The sequence below is a fragment of the Pogona vitticeps genome, chromosome 5, assembly GCF_051106095.1.
Source record: "Pogona vitticeps strain Pit_001003342236 chromosome 5, PviZW2.1, whole genome shotgun sequence".
In the NCBI taxonomy this organism is placed as follows: Eukaryota; Metazoa; Chordata; class Lepidosauria; order Squamata; family Agamidae; genus Pogona; species Pogona vitticeps.
In genome coordinates this window covers 20,776,718-20,788,798 of record NC_135787.1, presented here as the reverse complement: position 1 = coordinate 20,788,798, position 12,081 = coordinate 20,776,718, and the positions used below count along the sequence as shown (strand labels likewise).

At 38.0% G+C, this 12,081-nt stretch overlaps 1 protein-coding gene across 6 annotated transcripts in view; it reads right to left on the bottom strand.

The window, feature by feature from the left end:
• The window catches only part of MTTP (microsomal triglyceride transfer protein), a 46,643-nt gene that overhangs the window by 32,276 nt on the left and 2,286 nt on the right, over positions 1 to 12,081 (bottom strand). The window contains exons 2-5 of one of the 6 annotated variants that reach the window (XM_078394618.1): positions 10,855 to 11,108; positions 9,396 to 9,572; positions 5,655 to 6,631; positions 4,838 to 4,929 (exon numbers count right to left, since the gene is read on the bottom strand). In XM_078394618.1, coding sequence (XP_078250744.1) covers positions 4,838 to 4,929; positions 5,655 to 5,683 — 121 coding nt within the window. In that variant the 5' untranslated portion in view covers positions 5,684 to 6,631; positions 9,396 to 9,572; positions 10,855 to 11,108. The remainder of the gene's footprint in view (positions 1 to 4,837; positions 4,930 to 5,654; positions 6,632 to 9,395; positions 9,573 to 10,854; positions 11,109 to 12,081) is intronic. The other 5 variants (XM_078394615.1, XM_078394617.1, XM_078394619.1 and 2 more) reach the window with 5 other exon arrangements.

Sequence of the window (12,081 nt, the reverse complement as noted above, 5' to 3'; positions counted from 1 at the left end):
CATTTCTCCAACTTGAGTCTGAGGGATAAGTGAACAACCAACCTCCCATACATTGGCTGCGTTAGGAGGTCCACCACTCATTTGAGTGCTTCCTACCCCCAAATTAGCCTTTTGCATTGACTACACCAGAGTGCATTCCAATAAAATCTATATTTAATAATCTTAATATTGTGTGTGTATGTGTGGAAAGAGGGGAGGAGGGAAAGGGAGAAGGAGGGAGGGAGAGAGAGAGAATACACATACGCACACACACACTATATATACCTGTACTGTACATCAACATAAAACTCATCAGAATAGGTCATGATCAGGAAGAATTAACCAACTGCTATCACCCAGTTAAAAAGTTCAAATAAAAAACTGGTTGCAAACTACCCAACACCAAGTTGACGAGAGAGGTTTTCAAACCTCATCGAAAATTTTCCAACTTTGATTCCATACATGTAAGTAAAGCCAACATTAATATCAAAGTCCACATTATAACACTTGGTACGATACCCATACTACTTGCTTTTATTTAGTTACTCTCCCAATCAACTACATAGCAGTCTTCTAATATTGCTGTAGAATGCATTCATATGTTTTTGAACCTCTCATTTCCTTAAATAGCACCAGACCGGGACTTTAATACAGTATTTTGATATATTGACTCAGGGTCAAGATTGTCTCTGCAGTCTATGTATCTTGCAGGGAAGAGTGGGTGGTTACTAGTGTCTGTCATTATGACAGTCTATAATTAAATCATGATACCTTATAATACAGAAAGTTATGCTGCCTGAGCTGAGGCAGCTGTCAGGTTGTGTACCTTTTATTAGTACTTTTGGCATGTACGATATGTGCAGCTCTGACCACTATGACGATGAAAGTGTACATTTATCCTTTCTGATTCTTACAACATTAGATAACTCTTTAAAGAAAAAAAAAGAACAGCCAGCTATTTGGCAAAATATTGGACTACTTAGAAAAAATATTATTAATTATAATGCTAGGTAATATCACATGATTTGATGTAATCTTACTGAATCAAGTCACATAACAAGTATTATAAAATATTACTGTGTAATATGTTTGGCTAATAATACATAATTTGCTATAACCTGAGTGAATCAACCCAGATTATGTGCAGTTGAAACACAGTATCACAGTAATTTAACATAAATGTAGCTTAGTTATGTCACTGCCTACCTGATAACTCAGATTGGTAATAGACATATCTCTGTGCATGTGTATATATAACAAAAGAATGTTTATTTCTATTCCAACCAGACAGAATAAAATAAAGCTTAGAAATTTTTCCCCCAGATGATGAGTTCTAGCATCCACTAGTTCACATATGATTCTGGAATTTTTAATCCTCTTTTTGAAAAAACAATGTACAACACTCCACAATTCATTATAAGCAGCCCTTGTTCAGGTGGACTTAAAGAGCTTCCGCATTTAAATCTTCCAGCAGGATAGCCATATTAGCCTTTTGCAATAAAAACAGCAAAAAATATTCTTTAATCATTACGGTACTGCAGGACCGTTTGTTTTCTTCCATTAGGAAGTATTACAGTTCTTGCCAAAATTAAAATTGTAGATATGTAGTCTTAACAGTTGCAAAAGTCATCTAACCTTGTTGTTGCTGTTATATAATGACAAATCGTCTACAACTTATGGAAACCTTGTGAATGAGTGACCTTCACAAGGGCTTGTTGTAAAGAATCTACTCAGCTCTTTACCGAGTCAATCCATTTCTTACTTAGCTTTCCTCTTTTCCTGCTGTCATCAAATTTTCCTTAGCATTATTATCTTTTCCAGTAAGTCTGGTCTTCTCATGATGTGCCCATAGGATGATTGCCTCTGTTTTGCCATTTTTGCTTCCAGAGAAAATTCAGGGTTGAGAACTAATATTGCCTGCATATTATTTAATAATACAGGTTTCCAGAAGACATCAGGGGCTTGATTATCTCTGCTTGTTAATCAGTTCAGCACAAACTATACATTCACCGGACATTTTAAGCATACACACATGCACAACATCACTAGTAGCTTTGTTTGAGAAGGCAAAGAAACCACATAGTACCCCAATTTGGTCCCATCATCTCAATTTGGATCAGGTCTGTTTCAGTTTGCCACTCAAAATCTCCTCCCCCAACTCTTATTTGCCCAAGTGGAAATACTTCTCACATTTTGTATATAGTACTATGTGTCATTGACTGAACTGGTCCTAGCACACTGTGCACATCCTCACGTTCTGAAACCTGGAAGCCATCCATGATCAGAGAGTACCCTGGACACTTCTACTAACTGGCTTGTTATATTTGAATAATCATCACTGCATTCCATTCTGCTACCTCAACCTTCTACTGTCTGATTTCCAGTCTATTATCTGGAAAAGGTAACATCCTAGGACATTTAGGGAAAAGCTATAAAAATGTCATTCTCAAAATGTCTCAAAAATGTTACAACATTCTATTAAGGATTGCATCATATCACCAACTAGGCCAGTTTGGAAAGGATTAATAATTATGCAGAATTCCATCAGATGACAGCACGCAATCACAATGGAGGGGAAAATCTAACCTCTTACCACTATAATAGGCTCAGTAATGAACACTTGCTTGTGCTTACCTAAAATCATCAAGAGAGCACCCCCCCTTTACCTATATTCTAGATTAGCATTCATTCTGTGCCATCTTTTAGACATATATCATAGAGTCAAACAAGTTCTCTTCAGCAGGACAGGCCACTTGAAAGCAGTTAGGTCAACTATATACAGTAGATCATCACTGCATTCCATTCTGCTACCTCAGCCTCATACTATTTGATTTCCTATCTATTATCTGTAAGCGCTCGTCTTAGGGGAAAGCTATAAGTTATAGACAACTCATCATTAGAGCTGAAATCACATTAGCATTCAAGAGATATGCATCAGGTAGACCTCCATGTCTGAAAACTCAGACTTGCAACATAAGAACGTTCTTATGTCCTGTAGATCAATCACAAACCTCAGCATGTTTACTCACACATTATGGGAGGTAAGAAAAACTCTTGCTCTCACTTGAAACATTTCCCTCTTCTAATAAAAGATTGTCTACAATGCATTTTTCAGCCCTTCAACAAGCATGGATTTTCAAAACAAACAAACAAAATAAAACAAAACATGATATATAGTCCTGTGAAGTGATCTTAAGTAAAATATATTTCTTAAAACCCATTGAAAACTAACTGCAATTCCTGCTCTGTAATAATTTAGAAGAACATACAGTAATTCTGGATGTAGTTCTAGAGGCTCCTACCTTAGTCATTTTTGTTATATGAATGTTTATATGTTTTTGCAGACAATGGGCCTGGCTGACTTTCTGCCCAGGAACATAAAAAGTCAATGTTTCTAGACACTGACTAGACAGATGCTGAAAAAGTCATTACTTTGGCCTCTTCCGGTGTTTATTTTCTGACTATAAACAAAACACAAGGATGGGGACCAGTTAAGTTCCCTACTTGCATATTTTCTTCATCCTGTATACATGGCAAGTGACTTTCTGAAGGTGAGGCCTCCTCTAATTCATGGGAATCTCCACGTGGTTTTAAATCCTGGAAAAGAAGAGTTCTTACAGAGAAACTTCATGGATACAGAGTGCTGTTCTCTTTGGAAAGTTGCCCGACAGCTCTAGAGGGCACCAGATGTTGGAGAACTTAACAATCTTGTGTGTAGCTGGGTGCAAGCCCTTGCCTCTGTCCTCTCTTCCTGTTCATCTGCTTCCTGTTGCTTTGTTTGCTGTCTCTGCTTCCTGACCTTCAGATCATGTGGTTGCATGGATTTCTCCCTTTTCCAGATGGTTGAGAGATCTACCTCCTTTTTTATTATTTTACTCTTCCAATTGTAACTGAAGATTAACAGTAAGTAAAGATGCTCTGTCAGCCCTATGTACATAGTTGCCATTTGAACTATCTGAAAACATCCTATATTTGAAAGGCTTTCCAGATTGTCTGTGTTAAAGATAAAGAACTATAAATAGGAAGGGCAGAGGCTTTGAAGTTGCCCATCAACCATTAGCATCTGAACAGCAGATTGAACATACACAGGTCATGGTCTTCTATACTGTAGCTAGGTGCAAAATATTTCTGTTTGAATCATAAATGAGTTATGTTTATAAATATAAATTTTATAAATATAATATAAAATATCCGTTGGCACATACAAATGTTATTCAAATCAGTATCCTCTCTCTCTTTTGGCAAAGTGATCTCCTAGTATATTCCACAACTAAATGAGCATTTTACAATGATGATTGAGCACTCTTGGCACAAAACCCATAGGTTAATCACAGTGAATTCCTAAAGAGCAGTTGGATGAGTGGGGTGAAAAGGAAGTCAGCAGCTAACAATCCAGTTTTATTCTATGTAAAACTTTCAACTATGTTAGTAGCATCAAATTTGAATTCCATATCTGTATCAGGGAAAGCAAATCAAGTTCTATTCCTTCTGTAAATGACTCTTCTGCTTACTTTTTCAAATTATAGAAAAGTTGCACTCAGCCTGCCCAAAATCTCTTGAGAAACAGCAAGTTGATCCAAATATTATAATTTGAAATATTGGTAAGGTCGATGTAGACATAAAAAGCCTGACAATAAAGAAGCGTTTAGCACTTTTTCTATTTTGTTTGGTTATTATTCAGTAGCCCTGTTGTCAGTTCTTTTTTTTTTATCTTACTTGTTCACTGCCCACAGTAGCCTTGGTAGCCAGATGGGCAGTATAAAAATCAAATAAATAAATAAGTACATTCTTTTTTTATCAAAAGTCACACCGACACGTTCACCAATGCAAATAAAGACTGTCCAAATTAGTACCTTACCCTTCACAGATGCTGAGTAGGTAGCAATGATGCAAGGAAAAAGCACAGCAAGAAGAATCATGTCTGCTTCTTCTAAGACGTAATCTGTAATACTGAGAAAATAATGTAAGACTACAGAGAAGTGAACTGCTTAGATTGAAGTCTGAAAAGAGGGCTTCTGAATTGGTTACAATAATGTTTATCTAGATGTAGTAAAGGTCAGATTCCAAACTCCACACTTGGGTACTAAGTTCATTGAAGGTCTTCCCAGTTAATGATTAAGGACTGAGGCAACTTGCAGCATTCCGTTTATTGTTCTCTGTCACTGTCATTAATATACATTAAAATACATAAGCATTCACATTGACTAATACCTACTTTCTAAAAAACATAGTTCATATCATAATCAGAACTAGAGACAGGCAATGGTTCACTCCTGTATTAAAAATTGCTCATTCATCACTGGTCTCTATAGAGTGTAGCATCATTTGGATAATAATACTGTATGAGCATATTCAATAAAATTCTGTTAAGTAACTCCGTGGGTGTACATATCAATGATGTTATCACTTGGCAGAATTACTCTTAATTCAATTCAATTCAGGAATTTCTTTCTCCCCCCCCCCCCCCGCCCCCAGGCTCGAAGGCTCCCTATGGATCCCTTTTGACCTAGGGAAACCTTTGGGGACCTGTCTGAAAATCACCACTGACAGTCCCACTGTCTTAATAAGAACTAAAAACAGGCATTGGTGAACAAATACGCCTGCATTAAAAATTACTTGTTCTCTCTTCCTCTCTGTAAGTGGGTAGCAACATTCGAGTAATCATGCAAACATACCATGTTTCTTCAGAACAAGTTTTGTCCATGCCTTGTTCCCCTTCTTGAACATTTTTCTATTGCCACTGGTAGTAAATACCACTCTTGCCTGCCTCCTTATTTTAGTTTTCAAAAACCAGATTTTTCCTCCCAGAACAGCTGATCTTAATTATCAGCACTGTTCTTGAAAAGCACCTGAAGGTCAGCTGAGGCTCTGTTCTGCATGGAGCATTAATGACATTTTGGCTGGGATCCAAAGAGTGACCTCAGGCCTGCCCTTTAGAAATTTTTTTACTTTTAACAAAAAAAAATGTGCACAAGACCACCTCTTCTGCACCACGCTGACTCACAGTCTATGAAGGAAACACAACGAAGAGTCAGGGGGCCCTTTGCGTGGGGAGAGTTGCCTCCCAAGAAACACCATCCCCACAAAGCCCTTCACATCAGACGTCTCTGCAAACAGTCCTGGAAGGCATGCTAGCACTATCCTTCTGGTTAGAAAAATGCCCAGGATTATGATACACAGAATATGGGAAGAATAAAAGAAGTCAAACAATTGGGGGTCCTGCACTGAGGATCTCAAAGATAAAATTCCAATCCACAACACAGTATATTGGGGGGGGGAGAGAATAATTCTCTCTCCTTTTCTTTGAACACTTCATATTCCATTCTGGTTGTGATCAGATGGACAACATTTCTAACTCAGTTGATCCTAACTGGTTACGATTTATCCTGAGCGGTGTTGGAGCTTACTCGTCATTTTGTCCACAGTTAAGTTGAAACATCCATATCTCCTAAAATGCTTTCCTTTGGGAGAGGGTGGGTTCTTGAAACTCTTGCTTGAAACCCACATCCCTTCTGTGGCTCATCTCCTAGAGAATTTTCTTCCCAGTTAGTCGAGTATTAATTGGACAATTCCAATGTGAAGTTCTTATGATGCAGAAATGAATGGCAGAAGAGGTACAGAAAGTGTCTTAGTATTGAATCTGGAAAAAATCCTAGAACAAAAAGAAACCATGTCTTTAGCAGAGATAGAAAAGCTCAGAAAAGCAATTATTTGTCTTATTATTTAAACAACCAAGACATCACATGGATAATAAAAAAAGACTGAAATCTGCCATAAAGCAGATTCTTTCAGAAGAACAAACACTCATCTGGACACTCTCTCAGTTTTTCCCATTTCCATTAGCCATTTTGACTTACCAACAATCCTCATAGCTTGAAGACATCAGTGTATTCCATGTGTGGATAGTTATCTCAGTGAGTACTGCCAGAATTCCAGATTCAGTTCTGAACACACAACACTTGCAATTATATATGGGTACTTGTACTTCCACTCATGTGGCCCTACATTGTACCTTTAAGGAGTTCCATTGTTAAATCTGAGTTAGCAAATCAGAGAGAGCGGAGGGAACTCACTTCAGACATGAAAAGTGGCATCATTAAGTTTGAAAACATCTGGCTTTTTATTTTGTACCTTTTCCTCAACCACCTTCCAAAGGTGGCACTTTCCTAGGGTGAATCTTCTCTCCAGTATTATATTATCTCCAGTTCTTAAACAGTATTTCACACATCATCCCAAATCCTGTTGCTTTATTCAATAAAGTGCACGGAGAGGTAAAGGTTCCCCTTGACAATTTTTGTCCAGTTGTGTTCGACTCTAGGGGGCGGTGCTCATCCCCGTTTCCAAGCCATAGAGCCAGCGTTTGTCCGAAGACAATCTTCCGTGGTCACATGGCCAGTGTGACTTAGAAACAGAACGCTGTTACCTTCCCACCGAGGTGGTCCCTATTTATCTACTTGCATTTGCATGCTTTCAAACTGCTAGGTTGGCAGGAGTTGGGATAAGTGACGGGCACTCACTCCGTCATGTGGATTCGATCTTACAGCTGAAGATCTACAGACCTTACAGCACAGATGCTTCTGCAGTTTAACCTGCAGTGCCACCACGTCTCCAGTATTATAAGGGTGATTAAATCAGAAGAAGACTGACATTCAGAAAGGCAGTCGTGAAGGGACTAAGGGGAAAATCCTAGAGTGTAAGGATGTGTCGCTGGAGACCAAGGCCGCCATCATACCAGTTACTATGTACTATGTAAGGCTGGATTGTAATGAAAGGTGACAGGACAAAATCAATTCCTTTGAAGTGTAGAGAAGAGCTTAATATACCGTGGGCTGCCAGAAATACAAATAAATGGGCCCTAGATCAAACCAAGCCCAAATTCTCACTGGATCCTAAACTGAGGGTTTGGGTAGATGACCAAATTGGAGCAAGCTGGTTCTGGCTAAATATCAGGTCATTTAAGGTCAGGTAAGAATGCATAGAGGTTTGTGGTATAATCTTTGCATCCACATGCAAGGATCGGGTAGGTTTGGATCAGGAAACCACAACACACTGTTTAGCCAAATTCAGATCTTCTCTCCCTTTTAAAAGGACATACTCTTTCCCTTTAAGTAAAGATTTCTCAGGATTGTTGTGGCTGGCTGTCCCTTTAGAGAAGACTCTTTATTACTTTAATGATCTTGCTCTTAACAATCTGGAGAAATTGAAGACGTCCATCTCTCCTTTGGAGAACAGGAGAAGGAAGTTTTGTATTTCTTTTTCATGGTTGGTAACTGACACAGCACATCAGTGATGCTTTGATGGGGCTTTTAATATATAAAATAAAGAAAAACCCTTTCAAAGCATCTCTGATAAGTTAGTAAAATAAACACAGGCTGGAATTGAACCAAAACAGAGCAATCCTGCCTGCACCTAAAAACAAACAAACAAAAAAACCAATAGCCCTGACAGTGAATCAGAAAGTTGCAGGTAGGAATGCTCCGGGTCAGGCTGGTTTGCACTGGTAGTTACATTGTATGGTTGCCCATCTGGCTACCATCCCCAGAGCTGACCAAAGAGCAGGACAAATGCCTGTGTCATCAGGCACTGAAGCTATTGTATTCCAGAGATATCAGAAAAAGACAAGACTCACTACAAATAACGCTAGGAAAAATAGAAAGGAAAAAGGCCTAGCAGAAGATGTACTGATTCTATAAACAAAGGCTGTCTTTAGATTGAAAGAATTGACTAGGACTCAACTAGTTAACTGGCAAAGCATTCTGGACTTCATTAATGTGTATAGTTGCCATAAATGGGAAGCAATGTGAAGACACTTAATGACAGATAGCAGCAACTCTGGAGAAGAGGAAATTAAATCAGTTAGTAAGTCTAAGGATTTACTAACAGCCTGCTCATACCAGAGGTCTATGTGGTCCAGCATCCTGTTTTCCATAATGGCTAATTAGATGCCTAACAGAAGTCCCAAAGCAGGATGTGGGGCAACAGCCCTTCCTTGTCTTTATTCCCCAGCTGGTCTCCCTTGTCACATCTAATTTGTTCCTAAGTAGATGGTAGCTCCACATAATTCTAAAGCAAACACAAACCATTGCTCCGCAGAAACACCAAGAGCTTCCAAAGAACAATCAGACATGTATTTCCCGAAAGACTTTGCCATCCAATGATCCAAGTGCAATTATTATCTTTAATTTCAACAAAGGCTCCCTTCCTGTACATTTCAGTTAAGCCTTGCTGGCCAGCTTTCTGGGGTTAAAGTACTACCCTGTCATACATTTCCAGAGTCCAAGCCATAAATGTCCTATCATTATCACTTAATGAAACTAATTGTGCTTCCTTTGACCAAACGGAGTTCAATAAAAGCATTCTCCTTTTGCTCATCGCACAAGCCAAAGTAAACCTTTAGTAGGTGAAATGTCACCAACCTCACAAAGCTGTAATTTCTTTCATGTTGTCATTCCAAAAGGGTGAGTCCAAAAAGGGGTGATCCATGCTGAAAACTGTGTTCCAACAAAGCAGAAAGAAAAGCTTTTTACAGAAGATTCTGTAATTCACATAAATGCGAGACAAGCACACCTGCTCCTTTATCTCCGGTATAAAGTCTGAGGGATGATGAGAGGAGAGAATTGTTAAAATTGACAATGGTTCATCTTTTTTTTGCATACTAGCACAGGCATGTCACAAACAAGAAAGTGTAATGTGGGAAGCAAGTCATATTAAGAGTGGTACTGAAAATAGGGCAGCAATGAAAGGATTAGAAAAGATTATCAAGTGTAAGGATTATCTTGGAGACCAAGATCATCCACGCTCTTGTATTCCTCCTGATCACTCTGTGCAGGCGTGAAAGCTGAATAGGAAAGAAAGCTGAAAGGGGAAAAAATTATTTGTTTGAAATACTGTGCTGGAAGAGAGCTTCACAGGTATCCTGGACAGTCAGTCAGAAAGATATCATTAACATAAGAATAGAATAAAAATTCAAAAATTAAGGTTTTAATGACTACAGCTATTACATATTATACCAAGCCCTAGTGGTAATGCTTTCAAAATTTTGCTATGTTCTCATTACTCCGAAAAGCACCTAGTTAAAGGCAGCAACCAACATCACCCCTAACAGTAACTGATCACAGGTACTGCTGTTGTTCCTATCAAGGTATGTTCTGATCTCCATCATTAGTGAATGCTCCCTCGTGGTATGTGTGCACATGCCTTTCTCTCTGCTTGGTTTAAAACAGACCTTAATGACTAGCTGCTCCATACTGCTTTAAACTGATTTTTTAAAAAATAAATAACGAAATAATCTATATTATTTTACTACTGTTACACTATTTTCAACATTTTAGTTACCTATACTTTGCTTTGTTTTCACATTTTATTTAAACCAGTGTACGGAAGCTTTGCCTGTAAAGGTGCTGCAAATTATTTTAAATACATAGCTCTTATTTATTTGATTTCTATATCATCCTGTTTAGCGCAAAGGACTATTCTGGGCGGTTTACGAACAATGGATACAATAAGCAATCAGTAAGCAAGAATTAAAGCCTTAGCAGAATAGTAACACAAGGGATAGTAAGGATGGCAATGATCTTATACTACAATACTATATTTTTTTTTAAAAAAAATTTCTGGAAATATCTCTGTTTATTCAACGCCAGTTATTTAATAAAAAAAATTTAGTCGCAAAGAAGTGAGGCATATCAGCAGGACCTGAACTGAGTTTTATACTGAATGATACCCAGCCACAGGCGGATACACACAAGTTAACAAAAGCAACAACCCAAGTTCTGTTGACCAGTGCAGAGGCAGGAGAAACAAAAAGAGTTCTGAAGCAAATCAAGTTTGAACTATATCTGGAGGCAAAAAATTGTGAAACTGAGGTTGTCTTACCTTGGGCATATCATAAGAAGGCTAAAATACTCCAGAAAAGACAATAATGCTGGGAAAGTTTAGAGGCAGCAGAAAAAGAAAAAGATGAAATATGAGATGGATTGCCTTCCTAAATTCCTTCCAGAGTCTTGAGGTTACAAGAGGTGACCGGACATTTTGGAGACTACTCATTCACGCAGTTGCCATATATTGGAAGTGATTTGATGGCATGTAACTGGAAATATGCCACAACCCACAGAATGATGATGTAATTCCTGTTACAGTGGAAAGAAAAATACTAGAAGTTGTAGGAATTCTATTATACATTTCTGCTGGTGTTGACTCCAGCAACATAACTGTCAGCAGCAAATTGCCATGAATAAACTGATGCAGGCATTTTCTATTGCACATGTATCACCTGACTCAGTGTGCAAGAGGAAGTGCTTACACTAGCTTCTTAAGTGATGGCATTAAGTGATGCTGAAAATTACATCACTGGCGTTACTGCTGCATTTTAGTAAATAAAAGAACAATGGTATTCAAGCAGCTAAAGACGACGTAAAGCTGAGTAAAAACTTTAGATAACCTTTCATGTATCCAAATTTGTATATTTTTTAAAAAATAAATATTTTGGCTACCAAAATATGTTTGCCAGCTTCACATGCTTCATTTCACAAATTAGATAAATATATTTGGAAAGGTAAGACTTGCATAACATACTTGGTATATCTAATCAGAAAATAAAGTTAAAGTTTCACATGCCAGCGTGGACTTTTGAGATCAACTCTATAGTGCCTACTCTCAAATGTGTAGCACAGCCATATTTATCTACAGACATATAGGCAAGATTACACAGTTTAATCTGAATTTATGAATCAGTTATGAAAGAACTACTCACATCCCAGCTTTCCAAGTCTTATCAACATTTGACACATAAGAACTGACTCATTCTAACCAACAATTTAGAGGGCAAAATCCTGTCGCTTAGTGAAGCAAATTGCATTAGAGTAGGCCCACTGAATCAGTGGAGATTCAGTGAATCAACTTGGTAAGTCTCATTGATTCAAATGAGCCTACTCTAACCGACTGACTTTAGCATAAGTTACAATTGGAATAGGCCCATTTGAATCAATGGAACTTATGAATGAGTTGACTCACTGAATCTCCACTACCGTGTTTCCCTGAAAATAAGACAGGGTCTTATATTAATTTTTGCTCCAAAAATGCATTACGGCTTATTTTGTACTT